Raw genomic sequence first — 22,791 nt, 5'->3', positions numbered from 1 at the left:
AAAATCCCAGAAAATCTAATGTGTGGGATCCAAGAGGAAAACAACCACAAAAAAGCTAAATGACTTGAACAGAGATTTCAGATGTTATCCAGTACAAGGGGAAAATAAAATTTAAAGTCTGAATTCCACATAGTTTCATGGTTGGTAAACACCTTGGGCTTTCAATTAAAATTGAGGAAAGCCGTATTTTACAGTAAAAACACTTTGTCCTAGAACTAAGGAAGTTGCCTCAAAGAGCAAAGGTCAAAGAGCAAAAAGGAACAAAAAACACCCTAAAGCATGCTAAAGGTGATCTTTGGAATTCTCAATGGTTGGCAGAACAAGCGTCAACAATTTTCAGAAGAAGATAGCAGAATCCAGAATTTTAAACACATTATTAACAATGCCCATACAGGACAAAAAGTTACCACTCAAGCAATAAAACAGAAAAATGTGAGTCATGATCATGAGAAAAGTGGTCAGTAGAAGTTAACTTTAAAATGATCCAGATGTTGTTAGGAAAAAAAACACCTCCATATTAACATTAAAATAGGTATTTACAAATGTTTAAGGATTTACAACATGATAGGGCAAACAGGACAGTGGATCTCATCAGAAGAAGAAAAAGAATACATATATATGCATGTATGAACAAAACAGACATGGAAAACCTAGAAGTAAAAAAGCAGACATGGAAAATCTGGAACTAAAAAAAGTAAAGTATATGTAATGAAACATGAATTGCATAGGTTTAAAAGTAGAACAGAGACAGCAAAATAAAAGGTCAGCAAACCTGAAAAACAGATGAATACAAATGATGCAATCTGAGCAAGAGAAAAAACCTGAAAATTTAAAAAGCACCTCAGTGACCTTTGGCACAAAAAAACAATCAAACATATTAACTGAAGATCCAGGTGAAAAAACAGAATCTTGGTGAAGGAACATAACAGCTTACACATAGAAGGTCAGAGAATCAAATTCAAGTATGATACGTGCAAAGAAATCCACAGGTAGGTTTATTAGATTCAAACTGGTCAAAACCAAAGTTACATAAATTTTGTAAAGCAGAGAAAATGATAATACAAAAAGGAAACAATAGAATGGATAGTATTAAGAGCAGTGCAGAACCAGATGACAATGAAAGCTTTCAAGTGGCAAAAACTCCTAGCAATCTACTCTATCCAGCAAAGATACCTTTCAAAAATAAGATGAAATACACATTTTCAGATAACAGATGAGAATTTGTTGCCAGCATGTTTAGAGTATCAAGAGCAATACCAGGAAATACATGGAATCACAATTAAGAGGTTTTTAAATATTATTAAGATATATATTATTGACTCTGCAAAACATGATTAAAATAAGGATGCGTACTGTTCTCACTAAAGAATTAATAATTCAAAGTCAAGAGAGGAATTAAAAGTAGATACTACAGGGCCCCGCGGCGTGGCCTAGCAGTTAAAGTCCTCGCCTTGAACGCACCGGGATCCCATATGGGCGCTGGTTCTAATCCCGGCAGCTCCACTTCCCATCCAGCTCTCTGCTGTGGCCTGGGAAAGCAGTCGAGGACGGCCCAATGCATTGGGACACTGCACCAGCGTGGCAGACCTGGAAGAGGTTCCAGGTTCCTGGCTTCAGATTGGCGCATACCGGCCCGTTGCGGCTCACTTGGGGAGTGAAACATCGAACGGAAGATCTTCCTCTCTGTCTCTCCTCCTCTCTGTATATCTGACTTTGTAATAAAAATAAATCTTTAAAAAAAAAAAGTAGATACTACAGAGGCCGGTATTGTAGGGAAATGAGTAAAGCTGCATCCATGCTACAATGCCAGCATCCAATATGGGCGTGCCAATTACTGTTTTGGCTGCTCCACTTCTTTTTTTTTTTTTTTTTTTTAAAGATTTATTTTATTTTTATTACAAAGTCAGATATACTGAGAGGAGGAGAGAAAGAGAGGAAGTGGAGCTGCCGGGATTAGAACCAGCAGCCATATGGGATCAAGGCGAGGACCTTAGCCACTAGGCCACGCTGCCAAGCCCGGCTGCTCCACTTCTGATCCAGCTTCCTACTAATGACTTTGGAAAAAGCAGTGGAAGATGACCCAAATAGTTCAGTTTCATCTGCTCATGTGGGAGACCTAGAAGAAGCTCGTGCCTCCTGGCTTCTGCCTGGCCCAATTTCAGGCATTGTGGCCATCCTGGGAGTGAATGAGGAGGTGGAAGATCTCTCCTTCTATCTGTGTAACTCTGATTTTCAAATAAAAAAGATTAAAGTAGATACTAAAATATATTCCTTTAACACCCCTACCTCCTTAAAAAAAAAAAAACAGAGAAAGAGAAGATATGGGGCAAATAGGAGACTGGCCAATCTAAACCCAACTGTATCCATTATAATGTTACACGGACTATATGTTCCAAACAAAAGGCAAGAACTATCAAACTGAATTTAAAATGTAACAGCCAACTTTGTATATATGAGAATTTGACTTTAAAGACATAGATAGCATAAAATTAAAAGGATGAAAAAGTTGCAGCACAGATATGCATATGACTCAGCAATTAAGCTGCCACTCGGGGATGCCTGCATTCCCTCACATTGCCTGGGTTTGAGGCTCAGTCCTGCTACCCATTCCAGCTTCCTGCTAATGTGCACATAGGCAGGTAATACATGATGTCTCAAGTTGCTGGTTTCCTGACACCCAGTTAGAAGACCCTGATTAATAAGTTCCTGGTTCCTGACTTTTGTGGGCATTCAGGGATTGGACCAACAGATGGGACAACTCTAGTTTTCTGTTTTCAAGACGAAAAGAGAAAGTGAAAAGAGAAAAAAAAAAGGCAGGGAAGAAAAGCCAAAAAAAGTCACATACCGCAAAATGTAAGTATAAGGAAGTCAAAGAGGCTACTAATAAGATAAAGTGGATTTCAGTACAAGAAGAGAAACACTTCATGCTGATAAAAGGGATTATTATGAAGTGGTGACAATTACAAATGTGTGGGTACCTAATAACAGCTTCGACTGACATGAAGCAAAAGTACTTCATTTAGCAGCTAGACAGTAGAAACATCAGTCACTACACCAAATAAAAAGTATGAGTAAATTTACAAAAGCTTCATCACAGCTAAGTGCTTTCCAGTCGCTATGATCATTTTAAAACCACCACCGAGAAAATGAACACAAGTCCAAACAACCAACTGAATTCTATTTCAAAGTTACAAGATAGTCAATTTCACAAAGTTATACTGGGTAAAATGGGAAGAAGTTTAGTTTTCGTTTTGTACAGGATGGATGCCTGCTCCTTGCTCTGCATTTAAAGGCCTTTCAGGTCATCTCAGTGTAGACTCAGACTTGGAAGCTCCTGCTCTCTGTCCAGTTGACTGTGGCAGGTAAGAGCACAGGTCTCAGGGAGTCTGTCTAGTCTGATTCTGCCCCTTTGAATCCTTGTAAACTCACGGCCAATTACTGAATCTTTCTCTGTCTCACTATGTTCACCTGTAACACACAGTTAATCTGATATTATTTCATAACTTTGTTGTTAGGAATAAAACGAGTTACATTGTGTTAAGTGTTTAGAACAGTGCTTGGTATGTGGTGAATCCTGATTACTATTAGCTGCCATTATTTTTGATTGAGAATCACAAATCTTAAAATGAGTAGGACAAATGACTAAAGAATTATAACTTAGTATCCTTGATAAATTTCCAAAATGGAAAATTAAAATTTGAGAGCAGAGAATTAACATCATTTCTAGTCTCCCGCACTTAGGGAAACTGGGTAAATTGTGTTAGAAGTAGTATGCCTATAACATTTTAAAGGAGTTAAGGTTGAATACATGATATAGGAGATGAAATGTTATTGTGTGAACTGTAGGAAATGCTCGAAGTGAGATATACCACGTAATATAACATACTTGTTTAAAGAAGAATGTTTGAGAGAATATTAACCAAAAAACTTGTTTCATGGTAAACTGATTTTAAGGTTATTTATTCCCAATTCTATTTAGAAACCGAGGTTCTGAATGAACTATGTGAAACACATGATTTTGAATAGTTTATTTCAATAGATATTAGAATTCAGTATTTTTAGCATTTCGACATTTAAAAATCAAGATTTTTCCTGTGTAGTGGAAAATGAGTTCAGAACAAAGGTCACCATTTGTAATTAATTAAAATGTGCAAATTTTTACATATGGTACTAATCTTTTGATTTGCTCAAGAAGTCAATTTAATTAGCTTTTTGGGAAACATAAAAAGTTAAGTCCAAAGAAATATTAATCAAATGTCAAGTAAGAACAGCTGCTACCTTTGTACTTAATGTCATTAAGAGATTCTGAAATTGAATGGAAAGTATTAATTCTGATTTGATCAGCAGTAGATCCAAATGCTGTTTTGAGACTAAAGAGTGTATTTAACTTATAAAGCTTATTTATCAGTTTCAATAACACTCCAATTGTAATTTTACTTAGTTATTTTAAGTTGAGGTGTATCTGTAGTTACCCAAACTGAAACTTTAAGTTATCCTGATGTGGGACCCCAGTGCTTGAGCACGTGGCCCCAGGCCCCAAGTCCTAGTCTGGATTCTGATCCCATAGGGCTAAGGAGAAGAACACAAGGTAACATTAAAACAACAATAATAACAAACAAAGCAAACAAACAAACAAACATAAAAATAAAGGAACAATAGAAAGCCTGGCAAGTGAGGACAACAGAAACTAAAGTGTCCTCTACTTTATCTATAGTCCGTCCCTTTGGCTTCACAGCTGAAAAATCCTGCTTCTATGCCTAACTCAACCTTTTTTTATGTTTAATTCTCCTCAAGCTCACATTCTTCTTTCACAAGCGTACTACATTGCATGGCCTATTTCTTACCTCTTATCTCTTACATCTTAAGCATACTTCACTTTAAGCATTGGTGAGACTACATAGTTGCATCATTTAGATAAAACAAAAGGTAATTGCAATTATATGAAACTTCATTGGCATCATGACTCAAAATAATCCTAAAAAGTCTGATATTTAGAAAAAAATTTGAAATTTAACCACTGACTACTTAGTTCAAAGGGATTTCAGCATTCACAAAAAGTTCTGAGAATTGTTTTAGAGCTGTATTTAAGACATGATTCTCTGTGTTTTGGAGACACACACTGAAGTATTTATGAAATGGATGATATTGTGCCTACAACTGTCTTCTGAATAATCAAGAAAGGGCAAGTGAGTAGAAGTATGGATGAAGCAGGCCTGGTTAGGCATAAGACGGTGGCTGGTGAAATAGGGTGATGCCTTCATTACACTGTTTGTCTACTGTTGTAAGCACTTAAAATAAGAAAACAGTCATTCCCATTTAAAGAAAAAAAGCTGGAGAGAAGGAAATTTATGGAGTCTTTATGTTAAAAGTGTTAATGGTATATTTTTGTTTGGGTGTTAATGGTGGTAGTATTTTAAACTGAATATGTCTTATAAGACTGAATAAGCTAATAAATTAAGAAAGAATTGGCCAAGTATGAGGAAAACTTCAAAAAGATAACAAGAAATGTAATTAAAAGAATACGTGCAAAAATTTCTACATGCAAGGTGAAATAAAAAATTTCACAGAAAATAAATCTATCTTAATTTTTTTCTGCATACTTTTGAGGGAACTTCATGATGCAGCTTATCAAATATAAATGCTGGATGATGAGTTACATTAACATTTTTGTTCATATATTTGACACTTTATTTCTTAATTTTCTGATGGGTTAGACCATTCAAGAATTCTATTTATATTATACATCTGATATGTCAATTTGAAACAGCCATAATATTTTAGAACATTTATTCAGGTCACTTGATTTAAAAACAGCAAGTAATATTTTAACCAAAGGTAAATCAAACCACCTATTTACATATAACAAATCTTACTATAGTTCATAAGTTGCCCCCAAACAATAAATTTTAGAAGTCTTGAATTATATTGAACAGGGACAGTACTAACACCACAAAATGTAACCTACAAAAATAATATAACTTTTGGATTGTACCACTTTTAAAAGCTGCTGAATTATTATTTTTTTAATTTAAAAAGTATTTCAGAGGCACAGGAAAGAGACAGAGAAACATTTCCCATCCACTGGGTCACTTCCCAAACATCTGCAACAGCTGGAGCTGGTCCAAGGCCAAGTCATGGCCAAAGCTGGGAGCCAGGAACACAATCCAGGCCTCCCACATCAGTGGCAGGAACCCAACTGCTTGTGGCATGACTGCCATCTCCCAGGGTCTGCGTTAGCAGGAAACTGCAGTTTGGACCCAGGGCCTGGAATGAAACTAAGAACTGCAGTACAGTAAACGGGCATTTTCACTGCTGGGCAAACCCAGCTCTTGAGTTAGGTATTTTGAAGACCAATCTAAAGAAGGGAAGAGTCAAGATATTAAAAACATCAGTGTTACAACTGCTGTCATGCAAAAGGTTTTTTAAAGTATTAGTATGGAAAAGTTCTTCAACATAAAACAAAAACATAGTACAAAATGGTGGTTTAAGATTGCAACAGAGAATGGAAAATCTTCAATAAGAAAATTAATCAGAAAGCACTTAAGGCTTATACCAAACAAAAAACTCTTCTCCAGAAAAACTAAAAAATCCACAAATCCCTAAACAAAAATACCTCTCAATTAACAAATAAAAATGATACTAAAAAGGTACTCTAGCCAATCCAAAAAAAGAGAAAAAGGTCTTTTCCATTCTATTTTTCCATAAATAAGTAGCTTAAAAATTTTTTTTTCAAAGCAGTGAGTCATATAGAATGGAAAGTTACCCACTTGAGATCATCACACGCAAACTCTGGAAACTTACTTCAGTCTTTCCTCTTCACTCAGTGTCTTCCACAGTTCTTCAATATGCACCATTGCCTCCTCCAAACTTGTCTTAGGATTTTCTGCAAGAAACTGGGCACGGTGATCCTGAACAAAGAGGGCACTTGCTGACAGGGGTTTCTTGATTGCCCGATTACTGATTAGATCATAAGCTGTGAGCTGTCCAGATTTGCTACCTATGACATTTGATTTTTTGTTATCAGGACCTTCACCGAGTTGTTTTTGCTCAGGGCTTGGATTATTCTTTTCACTTCCTTTACATGATGAACTTTCTTGAGGCACTAAAATTTTCACAGGTTCGATATTCTCTCCCCTACAATCTTTAAATGCATTTCCCTTGCTCCATTCATCTGCACAAATTTCCAAAGACTTCTCAAGAACTGCTTCTTCCTCATGTCTTCCACTTTGATTTGTAGGGATTTTACTGCCATTGTCTGGTTTTGGATGCTTTATGGAACCCACAAAACAAGTTTCACTGTATTCACTTTGGGCATTTTCCCGTGATGAATTATTCACTGGAATTTCCTGAGATGCATTTCTAGTGTTCTTTTCAATGCTAGCAATTTCTCTAGTCAAATGACTATCACAATGGTCACCCACACTTGTCTGCTGATTTACACCATGGTTAGTGTCTTCACCAGATTCATCATTAGGCACATCAGTCTGGAAAGGGACAGTTGCAGTATCAACATTTGGACGATTATTTCCAGATGATTCTATCTTATTAAAAAGCACATCTGTTTCTACTGTTTTACTAACAACGATGTCAGCTAAGGAAACATCTGTTTTATTACTTTCACAAACATTTGTACTAGGTAGTGGTCCATAACAAGTCGTCATCAGATTTTCAAGAGCAATTAAAACAGATTCCTAAAAACACAAATTAACACAAGTTAGAGGAAGTTATAAAAATAAACAAGATGTAACAAGAAAAAAGAAAAACATACGGAAGTAAATCTTTTTTTATGTGAAAACAATTAAGACTGCCAAAGTTACAAACTAACACAAAAAATTATCTGAAAAAGGTTACCTTATTCTGTAATAATACTTCACTTTTATCTGGTGTTAAATTCACATCCACTTCAGCAGTAGGAACATCAATTTTCAGAAAGAAAATGGGATACAAACGAGTACATTCCTTTAGACACTTCAGATTGTAATAATGTCGGATTAACTAGAAATAGATGTCATAAATACAAGAAAAACACTATGTAAACATAGTATTTATAACCTAAAATACTACAAAAAAGAAAAAATTCAAGTGGAAAACTGAATAGATATGGACATTGCTTAGGAAAAGCAATAGCTCAGTAGTAGTCATATTCATTTTAGTGCCCGCCCTACATTTACATAAATGTCACGAGCACTCTTAAGAAATTACAAGCATTCACTGCAAGCTGCTTCATGATTAAAAATTAGTCATGGAAATTTAAATATCTATGTTCAAATCAAAACTCTACTTTCAAATTCCGTGTATTTCAATTTTTTTTTGAAGATTTACTTATTTGAAAGTCAGACACGCACACACAGAAACAGAAAGGGCGAGAGGATTTTCCATTTGCTCGTTCACTCTCCAAATGGCTGCAATGGATGCACTATGCCAGGTATGAAGCCAGGCGCTTCATCAGAGTCTCCTACATGGGTGGCATTTGCCATTGCTTTTCCCAGGCCATTAGCAAGGAGCTGGACTGGAAGCAGGGCAGCTGGGACATGAGCTGGCACCCACTTGCAATGCAGGAGTTGCACTGTGGTGGTTTACCTGCTATGTCACAACACTGACCCAGTCATGTAACATTTGTTTTCTCATTACAAATGAGGGTGATAATATTATCACACAATTGTTACAAAGAACAAATGAAACGTTATATGTAAAGATATAACAGATATCTTTATATAAAAGGTATGACAGATATTGTGTCTGTCTCCTTTTTTCTTATTCTAGAGAAAACTCTTATTACTTGTCCTTGAGACAATTTAACAAATGACAAAGCTAGTTTTTAATTTTTAATTCAAGTGATAATTTTTTTCTGATTACCTTTAATATGTCTTTTTGATGTATTGGTCGACTGTTTATAAAGATGAAGCTCCTCTCTGGAGTTGAAAGACTTGTCAAAGAGTGGTCTGCGTCATGCTTTGGAAGAAATCCACTTAGATAAACCTATCATTGTAACAGTGACAGAATATGCAGTGTCAGCACTGTGGTTCCACAGATCTGGCTACAGAACATATCAAAAAGTACAAGGAAGTTTACAAAAAAAAGGTTTTTCTGTTAAGGCCAAAGAACCATCTACTTCCTGATGATCATGTCTTAAACATTACTACTTATAGAATCTTCACGAAAGATCTGTCTTTTCAAATATTTATCAGGAAAAATAGCATCTGTTCTCAGCTTGTTTTGTTTTAAAAATTTCTTTGCTCACATTATAACTTGTTTCTAGTCTGTGTGTCTTCTATTTAACCATCTTTTCCTGTAAAGAGATGGTTCTTTATTTGTTTAAATGTAGTACTGTTAATCTTAACTGGGTTTTCACACTTCTGGATTAAAAAAAATCTTTTTTAGTTTTTGAATTAACCTGCTCAGTGCTAAATAATGATTGCAGTGGTACTTTATTTTCTTTTCTTTTTTTAGAATTATTTATCTGAAAGGCAGTGACAGAGAGGAGAAATACAGAGGTTTTTCTGTCTACTGTTCCCTCCCCCTCGATGCCTGTAACAACCAAGGCTGACCCAGGAGCCAGGAATTCTCCGCTTCTGTGTATCCCATGTGGATGGCAAAGATCCAGGTACTTGAGACATCATCTGCTGCCTCCAAGGCACGGTGGCAGGAAGCTGAATTGGAAGGACTCTGATACACAATGCAGGTGTCTCCAGCAGTGACTTAACATGCAACGCCACAAAGTGTTTCCCATTTCCTTTCTTTTTGGCAAACTTCTCCACAGAAATTTTGCTAATTACATGCCATGTTTTTCCATAACATAACTGGGTGAAGAAAATGGGAGAAAAATGAAGGATACTAGGAAAGACAACCAGGGAGAAAACAGATACTAAGGCCAGAAAACATGGCACATGTTCCTTCTCTTTTTGCTAATTAACACAGCTGAAGACAGGATGGAGCGCTGTTAGAAACACAGGTCAAAGCTAAACTGGTAAGATTTGAAACCCACCTGGATTACCAATCACATAATTTAATCAAGTTATTTATAATATAAGTCTATAATTTATCTGGAACAATGGAACTAGATGTACTAATTATCTGTAAAACATTAAAAATAAAGTTTAAGCTTAGGGAAGGAGAAGCTAGTCAGTCAGTCAGGGTGCTATTTTTAGTTAGGCAGACTCCATGAGGCTCCTCACCAACACAGCCTGCAGGCTGCCACCGAAATCTCAGGCTGTCCCTGTCCTGGGGAGTAAGTGTGTAAGGAGACGCATTACCAATTTTAGAACACTAAGTGCATTATTGACACAGTGCCAAATTGTGCCAATTTGAAAAAATAAATTAATAAATCTGGATAATCCATTACAAAATGATATGGCTTAATTAACTGTAAAACTTCACAGCATTTATAAATGGTTGTATAATTTACCAGGAAACATGAGCTCCTTCTTGAAGCACCTGCTGGGCAACAGGGAAAGACTGCTTAGCTTCTGAAAGACTTACTGGGGTTGTAGACAGGAAAAAAAAAAAAAAAAAGAAAGAAAGAGAGAAAAAGGAAAATGAAAAGGAAAAAAAAGCACCTGCCATGAATATAACAAAATGAAGAAAAAATGCCTACCACTGATTTCCATTCTCATCATGTTGGTTGATCATTACCTAATTACTTATAGATACTCAGCTTTCAGCGTGGTTTTGAATAATTTTAAGAAAAAAAATGAAGTATTTAAGTTATACGGAAAAGTAGAACAAAATGACCATCTTATTCTTGGAAAACAAACATAAAATCTCAAATTGATATGACAAAAATTTTTAAAAATGATATGGACATTATAAGATGCTATAGTCAAGTCGTCTTTAACTTAAAGGAAAACAAAAATGAATAACAAAATACAAATGAACATCTCTCCCCTGACTGCTCCTCAACTAGGGGCCCCTCGCTGTCCTTTTTCCATAGATGCAACTTCCTTTGTAACTGGCTGCTACTGCAGTGTACACTACTGAGTCCTCTTATTTGACCCTGCAGCCCCTAATGCCAACAACGCTCTTCAGCAAGCGTTCCATTGTGCGAATCTGTTTCTATGTTCTCTCTGTTCTCCACGCTTCCTCTGACACTTGCCCTCCAATCTGGTTTGGTTTTTCACTGTCTTACCTACTGTAATGGGTGACAACCCCTATGAGTTCTACTATCAGGCCATTTTCCTGTGCTTACTGCTTACTGTTCAGATTATTTCATTCGCATCTACTGTTTCAAAAACTACTCACATGCTAGTGATGCTAAGATACACACATTGTAGCTCTCATTTCTTTCACTTCTAAGCACTTCACTAATTTTTACTGCCTTCACAATATTCCCAGTCTCATACATCCAAAATTTTTCACTCAGCTTTATCCGCTATCCCAGCCTGTCTTCCTTCCTAATGATGAAAATCCACCCGTCATCACCTTAGTCTGTCAAACCCATGTTTATTTCTCTGTTCCTGACTGCCCTGACAAAACCCTGAGAAGCTGGCTAACATCCATTTTTCTCCCTTCAGGTAAATCTCCATAGAAGCATGGAATTATACTTCTAAAGCAGTAACTTAAATACTCCTGTCAGGATCAATGGGATGCATACAGGCAGAAATCCCATCACATCTTCAAACTACATAGCAGTAATAGACAAAACCAATTGTTTTTCAATTTATTTATTTAAAATCAGAGTTACAAAGTGAGAAAGAGAGAGAGGGAGAGAGAAAGAGAGAGAGAGAGAGAGAGAGAGAGAGAGAGAGACACTATTCATCAACTGGTTTATTCTCCAAGTGGACATAACAGCCAGTGCTGAGCCTGGCCAATGCCAGGAGCCAGGAGTTTCATCCAGGTCGCCTAGCTGGGTGGCAGGGACGCATCTTTTTCTGGTGTCCCTAGCTCATCAGCAGGGAGCTGGATCAGAAGTAGAACATTTAGGACATAAACCAGTGCCCATATAGGATTGCTAGTGTCACAGGCGGTGGCTTTATATGTACCACCACAATGCTGGCATAGACCAAACACATTTCAAAAACATTTTCAAAACACCAGTAGCCACAGCAGGATGACCGACAATGTGATCGTATGGATGTAAAACATATAACAAAGTGATAATTAAAGCCAACAGGATTATGTGACCAAGGATCAAAAACAAGATGTGCTACTTGGGGATTCAGTTTTGGTTTGGAAGTAAAAACAGAAAATACCCTATGTGTGGCAGCAGACAGAAATCAATCTTTCCGTTTGAAACGGGGGGGGGGGGTCATGTAGTACCTCCTCTTGAAAGAAAGAAAACAATACTATAATTACCACCTGGAACTGTTTTCCAGGGTCACAAGAGACAACTTCAAAACCAGTTCTAAGGTTAAGCCAAACTGGTATGAAAAGGGGTCTGGAAAATTCAGGCAGGATAAGAGACTTCAACTACTAATATAACACCTGTTTTTGAATTGAGCTGGGGGCAGAGAATTGCTGGCATGCTGTGAGAAGGCAGGGGGAGAGGAGAACAGGAGAAATAAAACATACAAACCCTATATTCAAGACGATTTTGCAAATTATTCATTTCAAAGTATTTAAAATAGCAGTAAATGAGGGAGTGCTCTCTCCAGAAAACAGAAATAATAAAGCAACAAACATGAAATGGACTTTAAATTAGTATGTGCAACATGTTTTTAAAAAGTAAAAATGCCATCCATCAAAACCAGAGGGTAAAGAAACGAAAACCAGTAGTCAGAAATAAAACTCAAAGAACATATAACAAAACCCACCCCCTACCCATTATATCCTGAATCATGGAAAACATAGCTTTGAGTGGACAAAAATCTGGAATTAACTGAGAACTCAGTATAGGAAAGAATACCCAAAGGGAAGAAAGATGTTAATAAGAAAAATCTGATGAGCCCCTTCAGCCGACAAAGTCACAGTGGTAAAAGCCCAACAAAGGCCATCACAATCGTGGCCCAGTTGAGACCAACACCCACAATTATAAGATTTACCCTATGTGGAATCACTATACATGAAAAAGAGACTGTTGTTGTATGAGAAGGAAAACATTAGCCAGTGAATCTGTCACCCCAGACCAGGGAAGAGACCTTGGTGGTCAACTTGCACAGTTTCAAGGTATGTTTGTCAAGGTGAGATGAGACCCATTAGCCTTTAGAAACCAAAATTGCTGGGATAGGCGTTGTAGTACAGCAGGCTAAGCTACCACCTAAGAAGTCAGCATCCCATATGAGCACAGGTGCAAGTCCTGGCTGTTCTACTTCTAATCTGTGGAAGCAGCAGCAGATGGTCCTAAGTGCTCCACCACCCATGGAACTCTAAGCTCCCTGATTTGGCCTGGACCAACCCTGGTCATTCTAACCATTTAGGAAACAAACCAGGGGACAGAAGACCTGTCTCTTCTCTCCATAATTATGCATATAAAAGTAAGTAATATACATCTTAAAATTAAAAAAAAAAAAGATTGGTTGTGACCCAGGGGAAAAGGAACTCAAAGAAATCTTGATATAGGACAACTTGCCAACCACACAAGCCTAGAAAGCATTGAGTATAGGTGGGTAGCTGATGGCAACCAAAATACCACACCTGTTTAACCACACAGCACAAAAACAGAAAAAAGATCTGGTTACCAGAGAGAGCCTCAGAAACTTCATTATCATTTCGACAATCCATGGCACTGAATACTAACTAATATTTTCCAAGTTCCCCCATTCCTCCATGCAAAAAGAACTACATGGAGGTGCAATAAAAATTACAGTATCTATGATAGACTACCAACAGTTTTTATTCCATTCTATCTCAAGAATTTTGTCTTTTAGAAATTAAAAAAGGTTAGGGTTAAATCTAATAACACATAAACATAAGAAAAAATTTCCCATCTACATGACTACCACACTTGACAGTCCCATCCACAAATGAAATTCACAGCTGGCCAAAATATACATCAGTGCTTTTCACCCTTTAATGTGCATCTGGAGATCTTATTAAAATGCAGATTCTACTTCAGTTGATGGTTGATGATATCTAATATTCCTGACTTCCTGACTTTTAATTTAATTTTTAATTTTATGATAGAGTTCAATAGGTTCTGGGATTTCACTTATTCCCTCCTCAATTTCCTCCCCCCCACTGATCTCCCTTATATTATTACAATAGTACAGTCCTTCATAAGCAGTCATAAATCCATCAATAGTCCTGATTTCCAACAAGTTTATAGATGATGTCAAGAGTGCTTATCTTGGGCCCAGTGGCGTGGCCTAGCGGCTAAAGTCCTTGCCTTGAACGCCCTGGGATCCCATATGGGCGCCGGTTCTAGTCCTGGTAGCCCCACTTCCCATCCAGCTCCCTGCTTGTGGCCTGGGAAGGCAGTCGAGGACGGCCCAATGCATTGGGACACTGCACCTATGTGGGGAGACCTGGAGGAGGTTCCAGGTTCCTGGCTTCGGATCGACACAGCACCGGCCGTTGCGGCTCACTTGGGGAGTGAGTCATCGGATGGAAGATCTTCCTCTCTGTCTCTCCTCCTCTCTGTATATCTGACTTTGTAATAAAATAAATAAATCTTTAAAAAAAAAAAAGAGTGCTTATCTTTAGATCAAAGGATTACAGCTGCAGTATCTACCATATGATGATGACACATACGATTTCTGTGTAGCACAAAGTCCCAGGAAGCTAAGGGAAACCCAGGAGAATTTAGATAGTATCCTTACCAGCCCAAGTCAGTCATCATAATCAGTCTAAGACAGCACTGAAACATGTCAATATTATGTCAACAACTCTTTTGGGAGCTCTGAAAAAAAACCAGATCACAGCCCTGCTGCCTCAGGCACTCTAACTGCCCACTAAGATTAGACGGCATTGTTCCTCAGACACAGAACTCTAAGAATGAAGTGAGCATAAGTCCCCATCTATGACTCAACTCCCATCCAAAAACTCAGTAAAGAGACTCTAATTAATAATAGGGAGTTTGAAAAAGAATCAGAAATTACCAAAATGATAATGGAGGGAAGTACATAATCCAAGGCTAAGAAATAAATGACTCAGATTCAAAAAGTTCATATGAAGTGCTCAGCACAATAACAACAAGAAAAGAGTAATGAAAGACACATACCTAGATATATCCTTGCAAAACTTAAGAATAAATTAACAAATAATAAATAAATAATATAGTATGCATAGTTGTATACCACATTAAATCTCTGCCTGTGGTGCCAGCATCTAACATGGACACTGGTTCTAGTCCCAGTTGCAGTACCTCTGATCCAACTTCCTGCTAATGGCCTGGAAAACAGTAGAGGACGGCCCAAGTTCTAGAGCCCCTGTACCTATATGGGGGACCTGTAAGAAGTTCTTGATCTTAACTGGCAGCCATTCAGCAAGTAAAGCAGAGGATGCAAGATCTCTGTCTCTCTCTCTCTCTGATTTTCAAGTAAAAATAAACAAATGGGGCTTGGTGCAATCACTCAGTCGGCTAATCCTCCACACTCAAGCACCAGGATCCCATATGTGTGTTGGTTCATGTCCCGGCTGCTCCACTTCCCATCCAGCTCCTTGCTTGTGGCCTGGGAAAGCAGTAGAGAATGACCCAAACTCTTAGGACCCTGTGCCAATGTGGGAGATCTAGAAGTTGTTCCTGGCTCCTGGCTTTGGATTGGCTCAGCTCCAGCCATTGTGTCCATTTGGGGAGTGAATCAGCGGATGGAAGATCTTCCTCTCTGTCTCTCCTTTTCTCTGTAAATCTTCCTTTCCAATCAAAAATAAATAAATAAAAATACTAAAACATATCTTTAAAAACAAAGAAAAAGAAACATTCTAAGTACTTTCAGATACAAAAAGCACACCATCTAGAAATAAATAACTGGAATACAGTAAAAGTCTCATCAGTAACAACAGATGGTCAAAAATATTCAATTTTTTCAAAATTTGAAAGAAAGGTTATTTCCAATCTAAAATTATATATATACTAAATAATTAACAGAGACAATGCAAAAGAAAGTCAATTCTCAGAAATCAAAATTTACCTTTCCTATTTTCTTTTGTGGAAATTACTTACAGATATGCCACAGCAAAATGAGAATAAATGCTAAGAAAGCAAGGTAGGATCAGAGCTGTGCTTTTCCTTTCTCTGTGAGAGAGCACTTCCAACTGATGGTTTACTCTCCAAATGAAATGGCCAAAATGGACAGGGCTAGAGCAGGGCAAAGCCAGGAGCCAAGTCTTCCATACAAGTGTTATTACCACAGTTTTCCAAGGCCATTAGCAGGGAGCTGCACTGGAAGTGGAGAAGCTGGTATATGAACCAGTACCCATATGAGACACTGGCACTGCAGGTGATGATTTAACCTGTTGTGCCACAAGACTAATGCAAAATAAGTGAGTACCAAGAACAATGACTTCACAGAGACAGAACAGAATGGACTATCAGCTACACAGAAGAGCTATAAGAATGGACGTTACTAGTGGCTTAAACAAAACTACATTTAAAAAACATTGGAGGGGAAGTCCAGAAAATGTACAACATACACAGGGCACTCCACACAGAAAGTGAAGAAAAGCATGACGAATTTGAGCAACTGAAGGGAATAAACAGAGTCCATTTACCTGGGACACTAAGAATGTTTTCATTTGTGTGGTGGCAAGAGATATAATTGGATCCTCACAGAAGGAGTGTAACACTAGCACAGGAAGGGCTTTGCAAGGAAGATTACTTAGTCACAACAATGTACATTCCTTATACATTTTGAATCTATTAGAGGAGCCAGTAAGGAAGGTGGAATATCTTCCAATATTACATGGAGTCAAAAAAACTCTAAGGCTGAAAGCTCAAGAAAAGAAAATGTGACTATATATCTAGGAAAATGGAAGAAATGAGCATGCCTACTCTCTTCCTTCATAGGGAAAAGAGAAAAGACACTACATTGAAAGTTATTTTAAAAAATCAATGAGGAGGAAATGTGGCACAGAAGTTAGGAAAATGGCCATTTCACATTGCCTAGGTCATGTCCCGGTTCCATCTCCAATTCCAAGGGAGGCAACAGGTGATGCTGCTGCAATGGGGTCCTGCCAAACATGTAGGAGACCGAGACTAAGATGTGGGCTCCTGGCAGACAGGGTATAAAAATCGGTCTGTTTGTATCTTTCATATAAACAAAATGAAATAGAAACAACCTTTAAATCACTATAAATAACAAACAGAAGAAAAAAATAGTAGGAGAAAAATTTTAACATAAGCACTGTATGTATTTTCCTTTTAATCTGACATGCGTATTTGGTATATAAACATCAAAAAGAAAAACATCTTATGATCCCAAGTCCCCAGAAAGGAAGGATTTCAACGGCTTCCCTGGCAAACGGGATCCTGAAGGGCACTTCTCTGCATACCTGATTCTCCTGGGAGCAGTACTGGAAGGCTTCCATGTGGCCCATGACCGCAGTCCCCAGAACCGATAGGAGAGCCATCCTGTGGTCAGATACTCGTGTTTTCTGCCAAACAACTGCCTACAGACAAAATGACAAAGAAACCCTTGTAACGCAATTTAGATCCACTGCTTAAGAATACACTGAGTATTCCTTCTCAGCTGAAACATTTAATATCATTTTTACGAGATTTGTAACCTGTAATGGCTGCCTGTAAACTCAAGTTCTCACTTTCAGAAGTTGTGTATACTGCAGTATACAATCTATTGAAATTTCATCCATTTGAGTTATCTCCTCTTTACAAGATAACTTGCTCTTTCTCAAGGCTGTTGGAAGGTGAAAATACATAAAACAGGCAATGCACAGAGTCAAGTAATATTAAAATCTCTCATCTCTTCTTATATTCTTCAAAATACACATTTCAGTAAGTATATAAAATTAAAGTTATTCCAAGTAAGATACTACTATTTTATGCTATAAGATTCATGAAAATAATCAGTAGGCATAAACATTAGAAAAAGAATGCTTTTTTAAAAATATCTTTGTAATTATTTTTGGACACAGAATACTTACAAAATGTTAACTGAACCTAATCAACAAAAAGCTGAGTGGCTTACAGCTTTTCCACAGCATAAATGAATTAGAATCGATTTAAGAGACTCAAGCTGCACATACACTGAACCAAAATGTGGCTGTGAAGTAAATGATCAGGTTTGATGTAGTATAATTTCTTCATTTAACAAGGTCCAATTACAGTCAAATCATTAGAGAAACCATTCCTTTATTAAAACAATGTTCACACAGCAAAATCACCAGTTAAATGGCAGGAAAAGGAACTGAAGGGACTGAAAAGGGCCTGATGTGGTAGCCTGGCACCTAGATCCTTGCCTTGGAACTGCCGGAATCCCATGTGGGTGTCTGGCAGTTCCACTTCCCATCCAACTCCCTGCTTGTGGCCTGGGAAAGCAGGAGAGGACGGCCCAAAGCTTTGGGACCCTGCAGAGAAAGCTCTTTGCTTCTGGCTTTGGATCAATCAGCTCTGATCATTAAAGCCGCCTGGAGAGTAAGCCACTGGATGGAAGATCTTTTTTCTCTTTCCTTCTCTCTGTAAATCTGCCTTTTCAATAAAAAATAAATAAATATTAAAACAAAAGAAAAGGGGCAGAACACAGTTGTGCACAGAACAGCAGTTAATTTCATTTTTTAACAAAGTTTTGTTTATAAAACATTTAGCTTTATTCTCTTTTCACAAAGTTTGTTTTCTTTTTTTAAATATGGAACGCTTCACGAATTTGTGTGTCATCCTTGCGCAGGGGCCAGGCTAATCTCTGTATCATTCCAGTTTTAGTGTATGTGCTGCTGAAGCGAGCACCAAAGTTTGTTTTTAAAGAAAGAAAGAAGTAATTGTATGTGGCCAATGAAGAGAAAGCAGTTAAAGAACCGGGAAAGAGTGGGTACTGGCAGCGAGGGCACCTCTTGAGAAGTAAACAGGGCCATGGTGTGCAGATTAGATGGAGATTATGGGCAGGAGATAGGAAAGTGAACCAAGAAAGTTCTTTGGGAAGACTGGGTGAAGAGCACACAGACAGGAGGCAGGGATATGAACACACTCGGCTAGCACGTAGCGAGAGAAGAACAGCGAAGCTCTTTGCAGACAGAGGTTGGAGACTGGGCGGCTTATTTTTCTTGGCTTCCACTCCCTTCTGTAACTGAACAAGGTTTTTTGTCAAACTACAGTGCTTACGATATGTAAGGACTACGAAGAAGGTTTGACAGTCCCTGTAAGATACTGAGAGAAATAAAGAAATAAAAACTTGGTCAGGTGACACCCAGTTGAGGTGGACTGTCATTGTCTATATGGATGACGGAAGTCCAGAAAGGCAATAGTTGCACTAAAAAAAAAAAATCACTGAACTGATCTACTGAAGATGAGTAATGAAACTGCTTTCTACTCCACATAGGTGATTCTGACAATCGATGAAGTTGACAAATCTTGAAAGATTATACCGTTATCTTTGCCTAGTCTAAAAAAGACAGGTAAGAGAAAGAGAGAGGGAGATGGTATCAAAGAAATTTGACAAATGAAATCTTCAACAATGACCAGAAATCTACCGGGGGAGGAAGAAAGAAATATCAATGAAATTGCATACATGAAATGAAGGATAAAGCAGAAATATCTATGCTGTCCCCAGTTTATACAGCAGGGATAGAAGTAAAGGCATGTGCACTTATGGGCAATGAGATGACAATCCATTGATTCTGCCTATACATCCAGGCCATTTATAAATCACTTTGTTTTCAGAATCTCAAAGAGCAACTGCTTGGAAAAAACAGAAATATTTTAACAATTATTCAATATAACAAATTATTTAATATTCTATGTAATGGAAGACTGCTCACCTATTCCCAGAATTTTAATGATATTAATCAGATAGGAGCCATTTGTCTGACAAACTCCTGTTAATCTTCACAGCCATCTCATGTAGGTCTTACAATCTCAGCAATACTTCATGGATAGCTACAGAGCCAACATTTATATTCAAGTCTTTACTGCTCTAAAATCTCATGCTTTATTTTGCCAATTCTCTCCTCTTAGTGAAAAACAACAGAAGTCAGAACCAACTCCAGACATTAGCTAGGAAGTGTCAAAGAGTAAAATTCCTGCCCAATAAATTGATTTCTCACATATGATCACTCTCATGGCCATGTTATATCCAATTATCCTGATGTTATCAATGAAATAAAAATATAAATTTATTTTTAACTTTTTCATTGAGAGATAATTTGTCTTCAAAAGAAGGGCAAAGAGTAAAACTGGCCTCCTTATAGCACCAGAAAAATAAATTCCAAAAGGTCTGAGAGCTACTATCCTAGAAATCTCAAACAAGAATATTTTTGAGAATGCAACTGTTGACACAAACCTTAATCTTACTATGCAGAGATCAAAATTCTCAGAAATTCATATTTATTGATAATCATAAAAATGGACACAAAATATTTGGTTAAAAATACACAATTAAATGGTAGACCTTGAAAAATAATTCAGGCACAGTTTCACTTGAAATTGCAATATCACTGTGGCCCATATTAGAAGAGGATATACAGTAAAAAAATCGAAGTTAAAAAATAAACTTTATACAATTTAAGTGAAAGCAGAGGTTCAGTTCAATCAGCAAATTTCTAAACAAACCAATATATTTTATTGACTGGATTTATATTTAAAGATTAACAAAACAGATTTTAAACTTGGAACTGCTCTAGTAAGCCTAGGTTCTAGGTACACAAAGTCTTGCTGGAGATGAAGGTAGATTGATCAGGGCAAAATCATGAATGACAGCATGTCATGCAAAGGAGCTGTTATGGATTAACAGCACTTGGCTCCCCAAATTATGCAGACATTTGAACCCCAAAGTCTAATGTTAACAGTTAATGGATTAATGTTAATGGTAGATGGATTATGGTGGGAACTTGATCTCATCATGGGGAGAAAGGGATGGGGCCAGCGGGAGGTCTTTAGGTCACTGGGGATTTGCTCTTTAAAGGTCAGTCTTCCAAGAGTGTTGGTTATTTAAGCTGAGTCTGTCTTCGCTTCCCTCTTTGCTTCTTGGCTCACCATGTGATTGCTCTTCCATACATGCTCTACCCTGGCTGACACTACCAGATGCCAAACTAATAGGGCTGTCTGCTCTTGACCGGTGAACCTCCAAACTGAAAGCCCAAAATAAACATCTTCCTTCCCATGAAGCTCCTCCCGAGTACTTCATCTAAGGCAGTGGGAAGTTGACAAATACATGCAAAATGCATGAAGTTTATATTCATGATGAATCCCCACAGGTAACCCGGGACTTTGTGTAAGCCTTGGTATATTTACTACAGTGTTGCTTTCTCTTCCACTCACAAATTTATAGTAGACTGCAAGTCAGAAAAAGTGATATTTATAAGATTATTATTTCAATGTTTTAATATTATTAAGATAAGCCATGTGTAAACTGTAGTACTTAACTGGTATTAATACTGGCTGAGCATCAATAGACTAGGTAACAGAACTAGTACAATGGTAACATGGATGGAGAAGACAGGACAGACTAAAGGAGACATGGTGACTGCATGTGGGAGTGGAAGAAAAGGAGACATGAGTATTTCCCAGGTTTCTGAGTTGGGAAACTGTAATGGTAGCAGCATCACCAAGCTAAGAAGCTCAGAAGAACATGTCTGGTGGTAGTAAGAGGATAATTTCAGCTTATTTCCTGTTACATCCCTGGTACTGAGGAGAGAACTAGGAACCCACTAGGACCGACTGAACACTTAGCTACGGAAGTTTATTATATGGAGAAATTGTTTTATTTTCGTTTTTTTCCCCATACCTTTTTTTTTATTCATTACATTGTATTATGTGACATAGTTTCATCGGTACTGGGATTCTCCCCTCCCCTCCCCAAACCCTCCCACCATGGTGGATTCCTCCACCTTGTTGCATAACCATAGTTCAAGTTCGGTTGAGATTCCCTCATTGCAAGCATATACCAAACACAGAGTCCAGCATCTTATTGTCCAGTCAAGTTCAACGGCTTCTTAGGTAGACCCTCTCTGGTTTGAAGACAGAGCCATCAGAGTATGGGATGATCCCATATCTTAAGTATTGTGAATAGAGCTGCAATAAACATGAGGATACATATACCTCTCTTGTATGCTGATTTCATTTCTTTTTGGTAAATTCCCAGGAGTGGGATGGGTGAATCTTATGGTAGACTTGTTTTCAGATCTCTGAAAAATTTCCATACTGTCTTTCATAATGACGTTATTAGTCTATATTAGCACCAACAGTGGATTTACAAATGGAGACACAAAGAGAAAGATCCTCTATCCACTGGTTCACTCTCCAAATGGCCTCACAGTTGAGCTGATCCAAAGCCAGGAACCAGGAGTTGCTTTTGGGTCTCTCATGTGGGTGCAGTGCCCCAAGTCACTGGGTCATTCTCGGCTGCTTTCCCAAGCCATAAGCAGGGAGCCGGATGGGAAGCAGAGCAGCTGGAGCATGAACCAATGCCCAAATGGGATGCCAATGCATGGAGGTGGAGGAGTAGCCAGTTGAGCCAACACACAAAACCTGGGTTCTTTGTTTTTAAAGTCTAAGACTTTGCCTTGTCACATTATCATTTTTGTTCAAAATTACAGTCTTTGTCCATTACTTTAAAGAATGCAAAGAAATCTTTTTTCTCTTCCTTCCTTTTAAATACTTACTTATTTGAAAAGGTGACAGAGAAAAATGAGATATGTAGAGAGAGAATCTTTCATCCACTGACTCATTCCATAAATGGCCACAACTACCAGGATCCCAGAACTCTATCTTCATCTGCCACATGGGCAGTGAGAGCCCAAGGACTTAGGCTG

The 22,791-nt window shown here is 37.8% G+C and overlaps 1 protein-coding gene and 1 non-coding gene across 3 annotated transcripts in view; both read right to left on the bottom strand.

Moving 5' to 3' along the window:
• PMS1 (PMS1 homolog 1, mismatch repair system component) overlaps positions 1–22,791 on the bottom strand; it is a 90,890-nt gene that overhangs the window by 9,155 nt on the left and 58,944 nt on the right. For both annotated transcript variants that reach the window (XM_058664725.1, XM_058664726.1), the window contains 4 exons: positions 17,365–17,481; positions 8,857–8,979; positions 7,852–7,995; positions 6,802–7,691 (listed from right to left, as the gene is read on the bottom strand). In XM_058664725.1, coding sequence (XP_058520708.1) covers positions 6,802–7,691; positions 7,852–7,995; positions 8,857–8,979; positions 17,365–17,481 — 1,274 coding nt within the window. The remainder of the gene's footprint in view (positions 1–6,801; positions 7,692–7,851; positions 7,996–8,856; positions 8,980–17,364; positions 17,482–22,791) is intronic.
• Positions 18,669–18,772, bottom strand: LOC118757913 (U6 spliceosomal RNA). The gene has a single exon (XR_004995424.2). It is a non-coding gene; the product is annotated as a U6 spliceosomal RNA (small nuclear RNA).

Source organism: Ochotona princeps, chromosome 5, assembly GCF_030435755.1.
Source record: "Ochotona princeps isolate mOchPri1 chromosome 5, mOchPri1.hap1, whole genome shotgun sequence".
NCBI classification, from domain to species: Eukaryota; Metazoa; Chordata; class Mammalia; order Lagomorpha; family Ochotonidae; genus Ochotona; species Ochotona princeps.
The sequence above is the reverse complement of the archived record's forward strand: the minus strand, read 5'-3'. Positions and strand labels throughout refer to the sequence as shown.